This window comes from Crotalus tigris, unplaced genomic scaffold, assembly GCF_016545835.1.
Source record: "Crotalus tigris isolate CLP2741 ecotype Arizona unplaced genomic scaffold, ASM1654583v1 scf7180000017667.1391209, whole genome shotgun sequence".
Taxonomy (NCBI): Eukaryota; Metazoa; Chordata; class Lepidosauria; order Squamata; family Viperidae; genus Crotalus; species Crotalus tigris.
Genome location: NW_024096553.1, coordinates 378530 through 398052, shown reverse-complemented (window position 1 = coordinate 398052; position 19523 = coordinate 378530). Strand labels below are relative to the sequence as shown.

The following is a 19523-nucleotide window of genomic DNA, read 5'->3' as shown; positions in this document are numbered from 1 at the left end:
TCTCATTGGGTTGAGAAGTCCTGAAGCCATGCTAAAATGTAATTTATAAATTTATTGGGATTTTTTTTCTTACACCTTCCCATGCCCCCCTCCCAGCCCAGAGATTTTGATCCAGATTTTAAAAGCAACATATAGAATAAATTTAGATTAGCAGACAGACAGAAATAGAACATGGACTGCTTGAACATTATTATGATAAGTTTCAAACATGCTTTTGACTTCTGCTGGGATTTTTAATATCTCTATAATTTAGTTGTTCAGATGTTTTTTTGACGTGGAGGTTTGATAAGAGCTAAGGGAACTGGCTCAGCTGATTTCAAAGACCCCTTTAACTTAGTTCTTCCTTTTATGCTTCTTTGTGATGCCAAAATTAATCTCCATACTTCTCTTCTCTTTGTTCTGTATAGGTTTTCTCCAGAGGCAGCTTCAAGAAGAGGTCTCAGCACAGCAGAAATGAATGCAGTGGAAGCTATTCACAGAGCGGTAGAATTTAATCCACATGTGCCAAAAGTGAGTTATTGTGAATCTCTACTACTATTTGGTATAAGAATCAAAATGAATTTAAGTAGCAACTTAATTGTCAAGTGGTGTCTCCTTCTATGAAAAAAATACCCAATACAGTCACTTAGAACAAAATTCTCTTTTGCCTCCATCTTTTGTTCTTTTTTCTTCTCATTCAAAACTTTATTTTTCAGATGTCCTTTACATTTCTTGACATGCCTTTAATCAAATATAATGCTGACAGAAATATGTACACAGCTTTTGATTATTGACATGTAGCATTAAGTTGGGAATAAAATTCAATTCATTTGGGTTTTCTTCTGAATAAATATGGGTGAGCTTGTCAGCAGAGTTTTAGACAGCTCTTAGCTTACTCATAAGATTTAAAGTGTGCAATAGAGATAAGAAAATACAATCCCATAGTTGCTTCGTATCTGCTGGGTCTCTGATCAGCTGCCATTATTGGAAGCCAAAGTCGTAATAAGCTACTTTTCAGAGAGGAATTTTGGCAAAACAAGGAGAATGTGATCAAGAAAGGATGTGACTTCATTTTAACTATCATAGGATCAGAAATGAAATAGGGATGGACAAAATATGGCAAATAATAAGACAAGAAATTGTAGTTGGAAATCAAGTTTTATTTTAATTGCCCAAAGCATTTTGTATTTAGAGGTGTTTAGAAGACTTTCAAGATCACAAATTTCTCCATTCTCAAGATCTTGGCTCATACTGGATTCCATCCTCTCTTGGATGGTTATTGTTACAGCTAAAATGTGAACTACTTTGTTTGATAAATCTTGTGTTTGCAGTAAGAAGTAATAAAACATACATCTAATGCTTCCATGTGTGATTTGCTTGATGCTGAAGCTTTTGCATTGGACAAGCATGTGTAAACTCACTTGCTTGATACATATATTGTAAATAGCGATTGCATTTTTTCTTTTTCTTCTGTAATGCAACCTGCCAGGTCTGTCTTCTGTCCTTGTCACTCTGTTGTATCAGTTGTTGTTGTTGTTAATTGTGAAGTCATGTCCGATCCATTGTGACCCCATGGACAACATTCCTCCAGGTCTTCCTGTCCTCTACCATCTTCTGGAGTCCATTTAAGTTCATGCCTACTGCTTCAGTGACTCCATCCAGCCACCTCATTCTCTGCCGTCCCCTTCTTCTAGTGCCCTCAATCTTTCCCAGCATTAGGCCCTTCTCCAGTGAGTCCTTCCTTCTCATTAGGTGGTCAAAGTATTTGAGTTTCAACTTCAGAATCTGGCCTTCTAAAGAGCAGTCAGGGTTGATCTCTTCTAGGACTGACCGGTTTGAATGCCTTGCAGTCCAAGAGACTCGCAGGAATCTTCTCCAGCACCATAGTTCAAAGGCCTCAATTCTTTGTCACTCAGCCTTTCTTATGGTCCAACTTTCACATCCATACATTGCAACTGGGAAAACCATGGCCTTGACTAAATGCACTTTTGTTGGCAGGGTGATGTCTCTGCTTTTTAGTATGCTGTCCAGATTTGCCATAGCTTTCCTCCCAGGAGCAAGCATTTTTTAATTTCTTGGCTGCAGTCCCCATCTGAGGTGATCTTGGAGCCCAGGAAGATAAAATCTGTCACTACCTCCATTTCTTCCCCATCTATTTGCCAGGAATTGAGGGGGCCGGATGCCATGATTTTGGTTTTCTTAATGTTGAGTTTCAAGCCAACTTTTGCACTCTCCTTCTTCACCCGGATCAAGAGGCTCTTTAGTTCCTCTTCACTTTCTGCCATTAGAGTGGTATCATCTGCATATCTTAGGTTGTTGATATTTCTTCCGGCAATCTTAATTCCAACTTTTGTTTCATCTAGCCCTGCCTTTCTCATGATGTGCTCTGCATATAAGTTAAATAGGCAGGGTGACAGAATACAGCCTTGCCGGACTCCTTTCCCAATTTTGAATCAATCAGTGGTTCAGTGTCCAGTTCTCACTGTTGCTTCTTGACCCACATATAGGTATCTCAAGGGACAAATAAGATGGTCTGGTACTCCCATCTCTTTAAGAACTTGCCACAATTTGTTGTGAACCACATAGTCAAAGGCTTTAGCATAGTCTCAAATCTTTACCTAGATCTTTTTAAACCTCAGGATCTGTTTTTTGAATTTGAGTAATACTTCCTGTGTTCCTCCTCTTCTTTGAAATGTTTTATGGGACTTTACTGCTTTAGCTATTAAGACTTTTCACAAGTGATGAGTAATCCTTTTTTTCATTTCCTTCTTCTTTTAATCAGAATGTAAAACTCTATCAGGTGGATTGTCAATTCAGCTAGAATGTCAAAATATGAATTTAAAACCTCTGCTCCCTTATTCATGTTACATAAGTAAGAGTCAGAATTTCATAATATGAGTTGTTCTGAATTTTACTTGTAAAGCTGTCCTTAAAAGGTTTGCTTGTTCTTCCTTTTATATGTCCTTATTCTTAGCTGTCTTAGAATTACTTGCATTTTCATGCTGGCCTTCATATTGCAAAAAGGGCATATTTCTGTACTTCAATAACACTATTTCCTTTTCCGTATTTGATCCATAATATAGTTTAAAAGAAGCCTCAAAAATGTCTTCTCACCCAGAACTTTTTAAGTTTTGTGCATGTTATCATGACAGATTTTATTATATTTCATCTGTGTAAACTACGTGGTGTTGTAGGAATGAATGGCACACTGTAGACTGTATATATAAGCAGCAAGTACACTGAGAATAAATGTGGTGAGAAGTACCTAATATGTCATTTTTCTTTAAAGACAAAAAATAACAATCAAGGGGCCACTCTAGATGTCAATATGCAATGCACAATGCACATCAAGTTCAAATATTTGCCCTTTAATATATTCAACAATTACTATAAAATAAAAAGAAAATCAATTTTTATTAATGATTAAAACAATGTTGGAACTGGTTGCAATCTAGCTATCATAGAAATGTCATTATTTAATACATCATTTAGGTATAACATTGTAAATAATTATAAATTATTTATTTGTAAGTAATTAGAATAGTTACTATGTCTGTATAACAAATCACTCCATCACTTATTTGCTTAGATAATCACTAAGCCCATTAGAGACAGCATAAAATATATAGACATTTTTTTGTTTTTGAATGTGTGTTTCTGAAAATGCAATCTGTGCTTTAGTCTCTGTTAATTTATGAATTTAAACCTAACTTGTAATTTGTTTTTCTATTAAATTAAATTATAGGAACTGTTATAATATAGTTGGTATTTTAAATCACCTAGAATCGTTTTGGATAGTGAGATGGGTGGCATAAAATTTTAAATTTAAAAAAATAATAAAAAACCAGTCTATCAAAATCCTATTAAATATTTTATTTTGTTTTCTGTTTATATTCATTTTTAATACTTTTCCTTTTTCCACATATATATAGCCCTAAATTGTAATTTTATTTCAAAGGTTCAGGAAATTATCCTTTTATTTGCTTTTGATAATTTTAAGTGATATTTTTATTATTTTATCATAATCAAATAAAAAGATTGTTGCATTAATAATCTTCTTAATTTGGAAGCACTTCTGACATGTGCCTTCACAAATGCCAAATATGTTTCATCATGGCATTCTGATCTTTTTCCTAACTACAATGAACCAAAAATTTTTGTGTAGCAGTGGAAGAAACCACTTTTAAGGGATGGTGCATTTCCTCCAGTTTCTCCTCCGAGAAGTGGCAGCTGGGTGGAAGTTTATTAAAGAAACACAGTTCCAAGTCTCATGTAAAGCCCAAAGAAAACAAAATTTTTCAGAGAGGTTGCATGTCAGTGGCAGCAGACTCAGATATAAACTTAAGACACAAATTCTATGAGTTGATTTGGTTTCTGATTTTGGGGTAGATTTTCTTCAAAGCAATTTATTGTAAACTGCTTAGAGTCACTTTAAACTGCAAGAAGGATGGCAAATAAATTTGATAACAATAATTGAATAGTTCCTTTATTGGAATGGATATACAACAGAACATCATGTGCTCTTCTATATAAATTACAGGAGTTTTTAAGATGTTTCATTTAGGTTTGATTAAATTGAAGTATAATTTAAAGACCTTTGAAAGACCTGCTTAAAAACGAACACGTTAATTCAATTCTCTTTTTTAATAGTAATATTAGTAAAAGTAACAAAAAATATAAACTAATGCAAAAAATAAAAAAGAATAGAAAGTGTGGAAAACAAAAAATAGAAAAGAAAAGGAATATAGAAAGAAATTATTTCCCCCTTTATAACAAGTTATGAAAATTTTGTAACTTATAACTTTCTCTTACAATGCAACTAATGATCTCTTCTTCCCATATGGCATCTCTTACATATATATCAATTGTTAAAGCCTCATCATTATGATCCTGGTGTCAGTTAAAGTCCATTGAGAAATAATAACATTTTAACCTTGATCAAATAAATCAACTATATATTCCTCCTTTTGCTTCTAAGAATCTTGATATTTAGTTCCTTCAAATAATGTTCTAGAATTTTATTCCTTTTTATTTTTTCTTTGTCCCTTGTCACAAAAATTTTGAAAGCTTTCACAAGCTTCTTTTGTAAATCCAGTGTAGGAAAATTATCCAAGTTATTCTTTTGGATTGTTATTTGTTATTTTAATGATTAAGACATCAGCTGGTTTCTTTTCAATGTCCAGTGTAACATTTTTACTTTTTGTCACTCTTGTGGTCTGTTATTTGTAAATCCACTTTCAACTCAGTCTTGATCTTTTCAGGTAAAATTTGTTCCTCTTCCATAACATCTTTTAAATGTAGTCTATCTATAGAGGCAGACACACTTAAAATTAACTTTTGGGTTTATTGTTTAAAAATATTCTTCAATACATCAAATATTAAAATATTTTACTCCATTCTATATTAAAAAATCAAATTTAAGTGTTCTTTTGCTTTTAATTGTAATCTTTAGTTCCTTATGGTTCCCTCTAGTGTCCAACCTTCAAAGTCTACCTTGTAATGTTTTTAAAGAGAATTCAAAACATAATTTTCCCACAGTAAATATTCTTATAATTAAATCCAAAATCTTATTTCAAATTTATTTCAAATTTACCTTAGTATGTAATTTTACAAAATTAAAATTCGGATTTGCTATTTATTTCAAAATAATTTTTAAGACCTTTAAATTCTTTCACTAAGGATTAAAGGAGACTTTCCCAGTGCTGTAAAATGTATTGATCCAAAGGTTCCTTAAAAGTAATTAATAAGCAAGTTCTAAAAGTGACTAAAAAAGGATGTATGCAAACCTAGTATCTATTGAAGGAACTAATCAAAAAGATGTCTATTTTATCTCTTAGAGCTATAAATCCACTGGTGTCTTATGGTATTCTCACAAGGATCAACTGTGTGGAGCATTTGAGGGCGATCTCATGTCCTCTCCTTGCCCTGAGATGAATTATAAAGAGCTGGTCTACTTGTCTGCTTTTCATTTTGCTGCTTGTAGCCAACCTAAAGCCCCATGGAAAGAGATATCAATGTTCTTTATAGTAGAACTGACTGAAAGCTCGAGCAATACAGTAATCTGGGTGATAATCAACTTGTTTTCCAAACAAATGTACTTTACACCCTGTCAAAAAATCCTCTCTGCTCTCACTTTGGCTAAGCTATTTGTGCAGCATGTCTATCGATTGCATGGTGCTCCAGAAAGAATAATACCAGATTGTGGAGTCCAATTCATTTCACTGTTTTCGCAGGAGTTCCTAAAACTCTTGGAACCACTCAGAGGCTCAGCTCCTCCCATCATCCAGCTACTAATAGTGCCTGTGAACCTATGTATGTGGTCTTGGAGTAGTACCTCAGGTGTTACATTAATTACTAACAAGACAATTGGGCAGACAAGACAATTTTGCAGACCTTCTCCCTTTTGTGGGGGTTGCCTACAATAACTCAGTACACAGTACCAGATTCACTCCAGTTAAAGTGGCCACAAGACAGGACTTTGTATCTATCCCTGAGTTGCCTCAGTTCCCCCCCCCCATCAACTGCATCTCTAAAAGAGTCAGTCACCCTACTACAGAATACCTGGCTGGTGGTGAGAAAAACTTTGGATGAAGCTAGGGAAGCATATAAAAAACATGCCAATAAAAAGTGCATTAAGTCAAGGACTTTATAGTGGGAGATAAGGCCTATCTATCTACCAAATTCTTAAAATCTAGACAACCATCCCAAAAATTGGGGCTGAAATATATTGGTCCTTTCCCCATAAAAATGATTAACCCAGTGACCATAGAACTTGCCAAAAACACTCAGATCGTTCACCGTGTTTCATTGCAATCTTTTGAAACCAGAGATAATGTCTTCCCTACACACTAAGTCTCAACCACCCCCTTATCCGATTATGATTGAGGGAGAGCAACACTTTGAAGTTTGGATTCCCGTATACATCAAGGAAAACCCAGTACTTGTTAGCATGGAAAGACTTCCCTCCCTCGGAGACTGAATAGGTTGATTCCCAACATATTAAAGCCTCTAGACCATGATGGCGAACCTTTTAGAGACTGAGTGCCCAAACTGCAACCCAAAACCCACTTATGCATCGTCGAGTGCCGAGTGGGCGTGGCCAATTGGGTGGGTATGGCTGCAGTGGTAATGGCAGATTGGGTGGGACTAAAAAGTTCAATCAATCAATTCCAACTTTGCAAGAACTTCCCCCCCCCCGAAGTTGAAATTGACTGATTGAACCTTTTTTTCCCACATGATGGTGGAGGCCTCAAAAGAAAAGGTTTTATAAAACCCAGTTGAAGGCCTAGGACTGGGGCGATGATGCGCGTGCCCACAGAGAGGGCTCTGAGTGCTGCTTCTGGCACCCGTGCCATAGGTTCACCACCACTGCTCTAGACTGCTTAAAAAATGCCATGTACAGTACTGAGATAAACCTTATTGAACTATTTGCTAATTAGAGACTTTCTGTTTTTCTGTCCCTCCCCTCTTTTTTTATTGCTTTCTAGGACTAACGTCTTTATTAAAGGGGGCACAATGTCAGGTCTGCCAGGCTCGGCTTGGTGCCTCATTGGCATCCTGCCATCAAAGGCTAGAAGGGGGAGGAAGATAGATAGACAATAAAGCTGTGTGTGTACGTGATGGGAAACAGGGAGGGGCAGAATAACAGGTGATAAAGATCAGAGATGCTCAGAATCAGTTTGTACCAGCATCCAAGGCCAGGTGCCATGAAAAAGAATGTGGATTACCTCAAAACATCTCAGCATTCTCAAAACATTTTGGCAAGTTTCAATTGGCTGAAGACAGACTGGTCATGGGGGAAGGGCTGATATGAGGGGAAACCTTTCTGTATCTTTTGAGCACAGGAAACTCAGACCTAGTCTGACTTTACTACAGCTTTTTAGTAAAAGAACCTTTCACTTCAACCAAATGGAGTTGATGGTCTTTCTTTCCTAAGGGATCAGATTGGGGCAGGTCTGCTATATGCATAATTTTACCCTGGCCTATATTTTGTAGAAAACTATTAACCCAATGTATGTTCTTGCAATGTCTTATATATACTTATTTCACACACTCAATTTATACACTCAGTACAAAAGGTTTTTTTGATAATGCTTTGGATTTAAAAAATAACCTTTTTTGTATCTTTTTAAAGAGAGAGATGTTTATTATTTTCTGCTGTCTGTAAAGAACTGCCATTTGCTGGTATATTTTAGTATTTATGATACATAAGCAATTTATTATCAAAAGCAATAGGTGATTATATAGATTTAATAAAACTTTTGCAGCTGAACAGTAAGCAGTGCCAGGTGGGCTGTGATATAATGATCTTTCCTTTTTATGCCTGTGTTATGACTGTATGCTTGCTGTTTTTCTGTTGTAGTATCTCCTAGAAATGAAAAGCTTAATATTACCCCCTGAACATATTTTAAAGCGAGGCGACAGCGAAGCGATTGCTTATGCTTTCTTTCACCTTCAGCACTGGAAAAGAGTGGAAGGGGCTCTGAATCTCTTACATTGTACGTGGGAAGGCAGTAAGTAATTCACTTTCTTAAAGCATGTGGCAGGAAATGAATGCCAAATGCTTTTAATTTTTTTTTTTTTGCAAAGAAGCACCTAAGATAAAAGCCTTTTCTGCTCAGTTCAAAGTACTATTTAATCATACAATGACTGTGTCATGGTTCCGACAGATGAAACTCTTCAAAGAACTTGAGGCTTTGTTTACCTTAAAGAATCATTATTAGAGAAGCATAGCATCAGCACTTACATAGCCAAAGCCAAAATCTGAATTCCCCTCCCCTGAGCACATAGTCTCAAAGCACAATTTCCTCCGCTAATTTATAGTCATAAATCACATTCTCCAATTAGTTTGAAATGCAGACTTTCCGTCCAGTTCTCCAACCCCCCAATTCTTATCATCTCTTATTTCAAAAAAACTTTGGTTCTCACACTAATTACAGTATTGTTATGTTTAACTAAACTCCCATGCACATTCCTCCTCCTCCCTCCCAGTATCATCTAATTCTAACTCTAATTCTAAGAGTAAAACATAAGAAGGAAAATGATTGCATCTCCATATGTTGTCAAAGCAAAAACATCCGATGTTAGCAGCATTGACAGACTAAGCATGTTTTAGTTGAAACTGTAATATGTAATTTATATACAGGTATGCCTGAGAGAGGCATCATAAGTTCACACCCAATTTTATGACCTTTTTTGATGAAGTTCTTAAGCAAATAACTGCAGTTGTTAAGTGAGAAATCATATGACTGCGATTTGTGGCCTTCCCTGTTGGTTTTCCCATTGATTTCACTTGTTAGAAGTCATCTGGGAAGGTTACACATAGTGATCACATGACTGTGAAATACTGTGATCGTCATAAATGCACAATGGTCGCCAAAGTGCCCCAATCATAGTCACATAACATCAGGGACACCGGCAGTCATAAGTGCAAGAGCCAGTCATAAATCACTTTTTCAGTGTAGTCATAACTTGGGTGACCAAATGAACGGTTGTAAGTTGACAACCTGTATATAATATAAGATTTATATTATTTGGACAATAGAAGAATATTGTTAGTAAGTTAGAAGACTTTCCTTAAGTTTACTAAATTAAATTGGAGCAGATCTCCAAATCAAGGCAGATGCAAATTTCCAGCCTAAATGCCTATTTTGCAGAATAATGGCAGCCCCACAAATGGTCAACACTCTTAAGAAATATAATGGTGCAGTTTGGTGCCAGACACCAGAATGCTGATTGGAGCTGCTCAGTTAGTAGCAGCATTTGACCAACTTTGAACTTTAAGTTTAAAGCTTTGAACTTCAAGTAAACAACATCATGCTTGGACAGTACTTGGATGAAAGACTTCCAGAGTTCACCAAGCCTGTAGAGCAGATCGAGAAGCTGAAAAATATCATGGAATGCACACTTTCATAGCCTTCCTGTTTCTAAATGGTTATTCAGAATACACAGCAATGCAAAAGTAGCACCTCCTGAAATTACTTTAAATTTGCTATGGTTTTTCTAGGATTGGGAGGGATTAAATCTTGAATTTTGAATAAAATCTTGAATAAAACCTTGAATAAAATCTTGAATGTTCAAGATGGCAACAGAGAAAGCAGAGATGGTTACATCACGGGGAGAAAGTTGCTATTAAACTAAGACAAAACAGTAGGAGGAGAGGTGGAGAGGGAAAGATAAGTCATAGAAAGAGAAAAAAGACTGGAGAAGGGAAAAGGAGAGGAAATATTGGAGAAATTAAGAGGAAAACAAAGGAAGTGGCCTGCAGCAAACTTGCCTGCTGAGAGAAGCCCAGCTGCACTCAAGAGGCCTACCTAAGAAACCGGAGGCCTATTGAGCAGAGAGGCGAAATGACTGCAGGCAGCAAAATGAACCAGTGAAGAACAAAGAGGCAAGCTGGTGAGTGATTGGGGCCAGCTGCAGAACTGACAGGAGAGTCAGCTGTGGGGCAGAGAGGAGATCTGACTGAGGGCAGCACAACGACTGGCAGAAAACAAAGAGGCGGGCTGGTGAGATAGCAGAACAGGGAGGAGAGCCAGCTGCAGAGAGGAAAGGAGAGCCTGCGTGGTCAGTGACCTGCCCAGGTGGAGGACTTGTGGGGGACTTGATCAACATTCCCTCTCCAGTGAGATTAGCAGCCCCCCACCTCCTGCTAGCTGGGCAGACCTTCCCAGCAGCCTATCTGGAGGAGGACAGAGGGCCTGGAGCAACCCATCCAACAAAGGCTGAGAGAAATTGGTGTGGCAGAATCAGTGGAGAGGAGAAACACAGCAGTAGAATTGGTGGAGGGGAGATTGCAGCAGCAGAGATGGGCAGCACAACAGATCTGTAAAGCTGAGTGGCGGGCTGAGAGAGCTGACCAGAGAAGAGACAAGGCTGAAAAGACTTGAGCACAGAAAGAGAACAGAGCTGGCAGAGAAAAACGATAAGAAGCTGGAGCAGCAAATGATGGAAGTGAAGGCAACATTTAAGCTTGAGGTCCCAATAGGAAGGGAGGGAAGACCCCGATAGAGAATAAAAATAAATACAGGCCAGAAAATAAAAGATAAATAAATAGGCAAATAATAAGGACAAGAGCGGAACATTAGAAATCAAGGAAGAATAAGATTAATAAAGAGGCATATCTTAACAAGACAAATCTTAAATAATAAGGTAGGGAGAAATTGGAACTCAAAAACTTTTAAAAAATATAAGGAGGAAAAAAATAAATAAAACTAACATAATAGTAAGCAAGTTAAATAAATAAGGTAGAAAAAAAGCAGAAAAAAGGCAGAAAAGGGGATGGGAAAAAATAGGCATAATTACCTAGAACAGAGAAGGTAGAAACATGGTTAAAAGCAAAGCACATCCACCAATCAAAAAAGAGGGATTTTCAAACAACAAACTCATGGAACAGGTGACTGATACTATTGTGGTATGCAATAAATGTTCCATGTATGTACTTATGCCCAAAGAACACCCAAATTATACATGTATAAAATGTAAACTAGAGGAAAAAGTAAGGAATCTGGACGCAACTCTAGCCAAGAAAGCTATTTCCAAATCAAACCAAATAATGAACAAATAACTCCCAGAGTATTTGACCCTGCTGATAAACCTTTGAAGGAAGAGAAATGGATGTATATTACACATAGAAGGAAACATAATAATCAAAGAAAGAAGCGGCATACATCTAACAAACCCCTACTGCCCAATCTAATCCAACCAAAAGCAGCTCCATTAAAACTGAGCAATCGATTTCTCCCCCTAGATCAGTGGTTCTCAACCTTTTTAATGCCGCGACTCCAACTGGTCGTAAGTTGAGGACTACCCAACCAGTCGTAAGTCGAGGACTACCCAACTGGTTGTAAGTTGAGGACTTTCCCTGCCCAGGAGTGCCGCCCCCTGCGCTGGCTGAGGCGTAGCTGGCAAGGGGCAGCGACGGCGCAGGGCGACCACTGGCTGGGCCACCAGCTGGCCCAGCTCAAGGGAGGTATGGCACCCGCCGGGCCCCACGCGCGCCAGCAACCCTCCCTGTGCTCGCCAGCCTCCCACCTCCCACCCCTGGCCCTCTTTTACTTATATTTTTAGTAGTTGCTCAGCAGTTTCCAGACAGCTCGCCTTCACTGCAGACAACTTGCAGCACCGTTTGCAGACTGGGGCTTTTGGCGGGCTCAGCAGGGCAGAGACAGCCTGGACAATTCCGATTGGCTTTTGAAAGCCAATAGACTTCAAGAGAGTCTATTCTATTGGCTTTCAAAAGCCAATAGAATAAAAGGGAGTAGCACAGCTCTGGAAAAGGGGAAAAAATGGCGGACTGCATTGTTTGGCGACCCCCGTGAAATGGTCATTCGACCCCAAATGGGGTCGCAACCCACAGGTTGAGAACCTCTGCCCTAGATGAAAATATGCAGACCCACAACCTCCCGCTCAAAACATGCAGACACCTAGAAAAGAAACATCACCAAATATCCCTAAAAAGTCACATCAACAAACATACCTGACATAAATAGAAAAGCACCCAGACTGTACCCCCCAAAAAGAAGTGATGGTGATAGGAGATTCTATTCTCAAAGGTACAGAACCAGCCATCTGCAGACCAGAATTAAAATCTAGGGAAGTATGTTGTCTCCCTGGAGCAAAAATCAAAGATGTGGCTGAGAATCTAACCAAAATAATTAGGCCCACAGATTACTACCCTTTCCTCCTCCTTCACATTGGGACTGTGAATGACACAACAAAGAATTTGAGTACAATATTGAGAGATTATAAGCAACTAGGCAATAGGTTAAGGAGCTAGGAGCATCAGTACTCCCAACAAAAGGTCAACACCCATTGATGGAAAAAAGAATTATAGAAATAAACCGCTGGCTAAAGGGTTGGTGTCACTCAAAAAACTTTGGTTTCCGGGACCATGGACTGCATTACCTACATGAAGGACTCTTGCAAGGGATGGGCTGTACCTCACGAAAACAGGGAAAATGTACTCTGAAAAAGACTGGCCCAACTCATCAGAAGGGCTTTAAACTAAAATTGATGGGGAAGGATGACTAATCTTTAGAATTTCTAGAACACAAAACCAATCATAAATCCCAAGAAAACTAATCAATGAGGTAGGGAGTGATGAGAAAAAAAGAAAAACTCAGACAATTAGGAGATGCAGAAAACATATCCACGAACAGGCATAAAAGTCTTAAATGCTTATAAACAAGCACTCAAAGCTTGGGGAACAAACAGCGTGCACTAAAAGCAATAGACACGAGGGTAGGTATGACATAGTTGCCATTACAGAAATCTGGTGGGATGAAACCCATGACTGGAATGTACGAATGGAGGATACAAATTGTTCAACAGAAACAGATCAAAAGAGGAAGTGGAGTTGCACTATATGTAAGAGAACACTACAGTGAGGGAAAAAATATTTGATCCCCTGCTGATTTTATACGTTTGCCCACTGACAAAGAAATGATCAGTCTATAATTTTAATGGTAGGTTTATTTTAACAGTGAGAGACAGAAAAACAAAACAAAAAATCCAGAAAAATGCATTTCAAAAAAGTTATAAATTGATTTGCATTTTAATGAGTGAAATAAGTATTTGATCCCCTATCAATCAGCAAGATTTCTGGCTCCCAGGTGTCTTTTATACAGGTAATGAGCTGAGATTAGGAGCACTCTCTTAAAGGGAGTGCTCCTAATCTCAGCCTGTTACCTGTACAAAGGACACCTGTCCACAGAAGCAATCAATCAGATTCCTCTACCATGCCAAGATCAAAGGGCTGGCCAAGGATGTCAGGGACAAGATTGTAGACATACACAAGGCTGGAATGGGCTACAAGACTATCGCCAAGCAGCTTGGTGAGAAGGTGACAACAGTTGGTGCGATTATTTGCAAATTAAGAAACAAAAAATAACTCTCAATCTCCCTCAAGCTGGATTCCATGCAAGATCTCACTTCGTAGAGTTTCAATGATCATGAGAACAGTGAGGAATCAGCCCAGAACTACACAGGAGGATCTTGTCAATGATCTTGTCAATGATCTCAAGGAAAACAGTTGGTAACACATTACACTGTGAAGGACTGAAATCCCGCAGTGCCCGTAAGATCCCCCTGCTCAAGAAAGCACATGTACAGGCCCATCTGAAATTTGCCAGTGAACATCTGAATGATTCAGAGGAGAACTGGGTGAAAGTGTTGTGGTCAGATGAGACCAAAATTGAGCTTTTTGGCATCAACTCAACTCGCCGTGTTTGGAGGAGGAGGAATGCTACCTATGACCCCAAGTACACCATCTCCACTGTCAAACATGGAGGTGGAAACATTATGCTTTGGGGGTGTTTTTCTGCTAAGGGGACAGGACAACTTCACCGCATCAAAGGGACAATGGACGGGGTCATGTACCATCAAATCTTGGGTGAGAACCTTCCCTCATCCAGGGCATTGAAAATGGGTCATGGATGGGTATTCCAGCATGACAATGATCCAAAACACATGGCCAAGGCAACAAAGGAGTGGCTCAAGAAGAAGCACATGAAGGTCCTGGAGTGGCCTAACCAGTCTACAGACCTTAATCCCATAGAAAATCTGTGGAGGGAGCTGAAGGTTCGAGCTGCCAAATGTCAGCCTTGAAACCTTAATGACTTGGAGAGGATCTGCACTCCTGAGAGATGTGACATGTGTGCAAAACTGGTGGCCAACTGCAAGAAACGTCTGACCTCTGTGACTGCCAACAAGGTTTTTGCCATCAAGTACTAAGTTATGTTTTGCAAAGAGGTCAAATACTTATTTCACTCATTAAAATGCAAATCAATTTATAACTTTTTTGGAAATGTGTTTTTCTGGATTTTGTTGTGGTTGTTGTTGTTATTCTGTCTCTCACTGTTAAAATAAACCTACCTTTAAAATTATAGACTGATCATTTCTTTGTCAGTGGCCAAATGTACAAAATCAGCAGAGGATCAAATAATTTTTCCCTCACTGTACATATCTACAGTAATGCACATGATCAAAGATAAAACCCTTCCAGAATGTATATGGGTCAATATAAAAGGAAAAAAAAGTAACATTGCCATAGGTGTACATTACAGGCCACCCAACCAATCAGAAGAAATAGATCAACTCTTTGCCAACCAGTTAACAAATGTATGTAGAAAGATACCACAGTACTATTGGGAGATTTCAATTACCCAGATATCAACTGGGAGACAAACTCTGCAGCGAGTGGGATGTCAAACAGATTCCTAACCAACATAGCCGACAGCTTTGTCATCAAAAAGGTAGAGAAGGAAGTAGACGTAAAACTATACTGGATCTAATTCTTACTAATAGAGAAGAAGTGATAGAAGGAGTTGAAGTTGCTGGAACCTTGGGTGAAAGTGACCACATCATATTAGAATTCAATAAAACGTAAACAAGCAATAGAAAATAATCCAACCAGTTTCTTAAACTTTAAAAGAGCTGATTTTAACAAACTCAGAGAGAACCTAGGAAAGATTCCATGGATGAAAATCCTAAAGGAGAAAACAACTCAAGAAGCATGGGAAGCTCTGAAAAACATGATCATAAAAGCCCAGACCAGCATAATACCACTGAAAAAGAAATTCAAGAAGGAACAAGCATGGTTGCACAGAGATCTCTTTGACAAACTGCAAGACAGAAAGGACAAGTACAAAAAATAGAAAGAGGGACACCTAACTAAGGCTGATTATCAGCAGACAGCCAGAACAGGGAAAGATGAAATCAGGAAAGTAAAGGCTCAGAATGAACAAAGTCTTGCAACAGAAGTAAAGGACAATTAAAAAAAGTTTCTTTCAACACATTAAGAACAAGAAAAAAGTCAAGGAAACAGTAGGTCCACTAAAGAGAAAAGATGGCAAGGAAGTAACAAGGAGTAGGGAGAAAGCAGATCTGCTTAAATCATTCTTTGCATCAATCTTCACACAAAAAGAAATTATAGCCCAACATACCCAAAAACTACTGTAAAAGACAAACTAGAAATAAAAATTAAAATAAGCAAGAAAATGGTAAGAGAATACCTCTCTGACCTTGACTAATATAAATCACGGAGGCCTGACAGATTACACCCCAGAGTTCTGAAGGAGCTGGCAGATGTTATCTCAGAACCATTGTACCACATCTTTCAAAAATCCTGGAACACCAGGGAAGTACCTGAGGATTGGAAAAGAGCTGATATGGTTCCCATCTTCAAGAAAGGGAAAAAAATCACTGAGGAAACTATAGACCAATCAGTCTGACATCAATACCTGGAAAGATCCTGGAAAAGATAACTAGAAGCCAAGTTATAGCTAGTGGCCAGCATGTGTTTGTTAAAAACAGATCATCCAAATCAATCTTATTTCATTCTTTGATGAAGTGACTAAACTAGTAGACCAGTAAAATGCTGTGAACATAGTATACTTAGATTTCAGTAAGGCATTTGACAAAGTAGACCACAACCTACTTCTTGGTGAACTAGAAAAATGTGGAATAGACAACATCACCACGAGATGGATTTATAGCTGGCTGACAAACTGTACTCAACGAGTAGTCCTCCACTGTACTACATCCACACGGAGAGAAGCAGTGGGATACCACAAAGCTCCATCTTAAGCCCCGTACTCTTCCATATCTTCATAAATGACTTAGCTGAGGGAATAGAAAGGGAACTCATCAAATTTGCAAATGACACTAAACTGGCAGGAATAGCCAACACCCCATAATATAAGCTCAAGATCCAAAACGACAAACTGGAACAATATGCCCTATCCAACCAAATTAATTTTAATGTGGAGACAAGCAAAGTTTTACATTTAGGCAGGAAAAATCAAAGGTATAAGTACAGATTAGACAAGACCTGGCTCAAAAACAGTAACTGTGAGAGGGACCTTGTAGTTCTTGTGGACGATCACTTGACTATGAGCCAGTAGTTTGCAGCAGCAGCCAAAAAAGCTAATACAATCCTGGATTGTATAAACAGAGACATAGAATCAAGATCACGTGAAGTATTATTACCACTTTAAAAAACCCTAGTAAGACCACACCTGGAATACTGCAGCCAATTTTGGTCACCTTATTACAAAAAAGATGTTGAGACTTTGGAAAAAGTTCAAAGAAGAGCAACTAAGATGATCAAAGGTCTGGAGACTAAAACATATGAAGAACGGCTGCAGGACTTGGTTTTGGCTAGTCTAAAGAAAAGAAGAAATAGCGGTGACATGATAGTATTCAGTATTTGAGGGGCTGCCACAAAGAAGAGGGGGTCAAATTATTCTCCAAAGCACCAGAGGACAGGGCAAGAAACAATTGTTGGAAACTAACCAAAGAGAGAAACAACCTGGAATTAAGGAGAAACTTCCTAACAGTGAGGACAATTAACCAGTGGAACAGTTTGCTTTCAGAAATTGTGGGCGCTCCATCACTGGAGGTTTTTAAGAAGAGGCTAGACAGTCACTTATCTGAAATGTTATAGGTTCTTCTGCTTGAGCAGGGGGCTGGACTAGAGAAGACCTCCAAGGTCCCTTCCAGATCTATTCTGTTCTGTTCTTTTCTGTTCTGTTCTATACCAGAAGCACTCCACAGCCCTAATACAATTGCAATATTGCTCTAATGTTTTGTATCTAATAGGCATATTATAGTGGAAAATGTATAATAGCAATTATCTATGGTTACATATTATTTACAACATATTTTCCTGTAGTACTTCTGGCCTCCACTCTTGTCTGCACGCATCTGTTTCTAGTAGCTTTCAATTTCTTGCACTTTCCAATTTTCCAATTTAAAGTTTGTTGTTTTTAAAGAGAAAGCTGCTATACTGCAGAATAAAGCTTTATCTCTAGAATTCCTTGGAACTCACACCCAAGAAATAAGACTGCTGGGTACAGCTCATTCATTTTGATATACATCTAGAAAAAAGTTAGGTGTTTGAAGGGTGTAGATGAGATAGTGGATTACACTGTATCATTTCTTTTTGATGCAAGTATATACTGTAGGTGTTATATAGATGCATATGTTTTGGAGCTCAGTTCACATTTCTGTCCTATTAAGTAAATGATTTTTTGCTTTTAACTACTTTGGCTTCTGAGAAAGGTGTTTTATAACTGGGTATGCTAACTTTGGTAACTGTTTTATAAAAGAGAGACACAACTCCTATGTCAATAATTTTGTGAGAACATCCACAAAATCTTCTTAGAATCCAAATAACCGTACCACCACTAAAAGATTAGCGGGTATATATGTTAAATCCATTGTAATTAATGAGACTTACTTTTCAATAGACACGTTTAAGATATTTTGATGATCATCCTTTGCCATATTATTTATATATGTTATTTCCATCTAAAGGCAGGAAAATCAAATTCTTAAACATACCATATATTGATTCAATTTATTTGTATAGGAATATGCTTTGTGGCACATTATGGATAAACAAATGGAAACTATATTAACAGTTCAGAACAAGGTGGACTATATGCAACTTCAAAGAGAAGTTCAAAAGTTCACTGGATTTCACTGCATTGAACTCTACCTAAAAGATATAGTGGACTTAACACCCATAATTTCAATCAAGCATAGACCTATCATTAGCCATACTGAATAGGGATTATGGGAATTGAAAGGCCACACATCTAGAATCCATTAAATTGGAGAAAGTTACTCTGCAGTCTTCAAAACTTGTTTTCTTTTTCTTTAGCTTTCAGAATGATCCCTTATCCTTTGGAAAAAGGGCACCTTTTTTATCCTTATCCCATTTGTACCGAAACAGCAGATAGAGAACTTCTTCCATGTAAGTTTGAATCTTTTCTGGTTTTATCTTTAAGTAAGGAAGATTAAACAATTTGTCTATCAGTTGGCTCATCAGCAAGGAAAGTTTCTGCTGTATAACTTTATCCAGTTGTCTCAAAGATGCTTTTTAAAGAGGCAACTAGACTTTCTTGTTTTTCTTTGAAGATGTTTTGCTTCTCGTCCAAGCACCTTCTTGGATGAGAAGTAAAACATCTTCAAAATAAAACAAGAAAGTCTAGTTGCCTCTCGAAAAAGCACCTTTGAGACAACCATGACCTGGAGGACTGAAAATCGCCATAGACAAGTTTATCCAATTATTCGCAGAATGGAATATAAGGCTTATCCATATTTGGTTTTGCACAGAGGTCTGTCACTGCATGAGATGTAGCAACCAGGTTTGAGTTGAATTACAAGCCCATTATTACATTTTTGTCAGTACACTACTCCCAGATTGAAAGTTGTAAAATAAACTCACTAGATTTAACAGTTAATTCCTTTGCTAACCTGGAATTAAAATCTGACATAACTGTTTTTACTGGGATTGGGAAAGAAAAATGTTGGTTCCTGAAGCTAATTCAGTTTGTGCTATACCTAAGACTTTGACGATCCCCAATTACTTTTTTCATTAAAAAGCTGTGATTATGCGTATTGTGAAGGAGGCAACTGTCAGAATCCAATCATATTTCATCTTTAATTATCAACTATAGAAACTCCCAATTCTGCCTTCTTTGGATTCTGCCATAAGAGGGAGAGAAGGGGGAGAACAAAGGGGCTTTATGGCCCTC

General features: G+C 37.9%; 1 protein-coding gene across 4 annotated transcripts in view; it reads left to right on the top strand.

Moving 5' to 3' along the window:
• ST7 (suppression of tumorigenicity 7) overlaps window positions 1–19523 on the top strand; it is a 132486-nt gene extending 112963 nt beyond the window's left edge. For 2 of the 4 annotated variants that reach the window (XM_039337002.1, XM_039337004.1), the window contains exons 11-13: window positions 408–510; window positions 8342–8492; window positions 18647–19523. In XM_039337002.1, the coding sequence (XP_039192936.1) occupies window positions 408–510; window positions 8342–8492; window positions 18647–18786 (394 nt within the window). In that variant the 3' untranslated portion in view covers window positions 18787–19523. Of the gene's footprint in view, window positions 1–407; window positions 511–8341; window positions 8493–18646 lie in introns of those variants that run through there. The other 2 variants (XM_039337003.1, XR_005556012.1) reach the window with 2 other exon arrangements.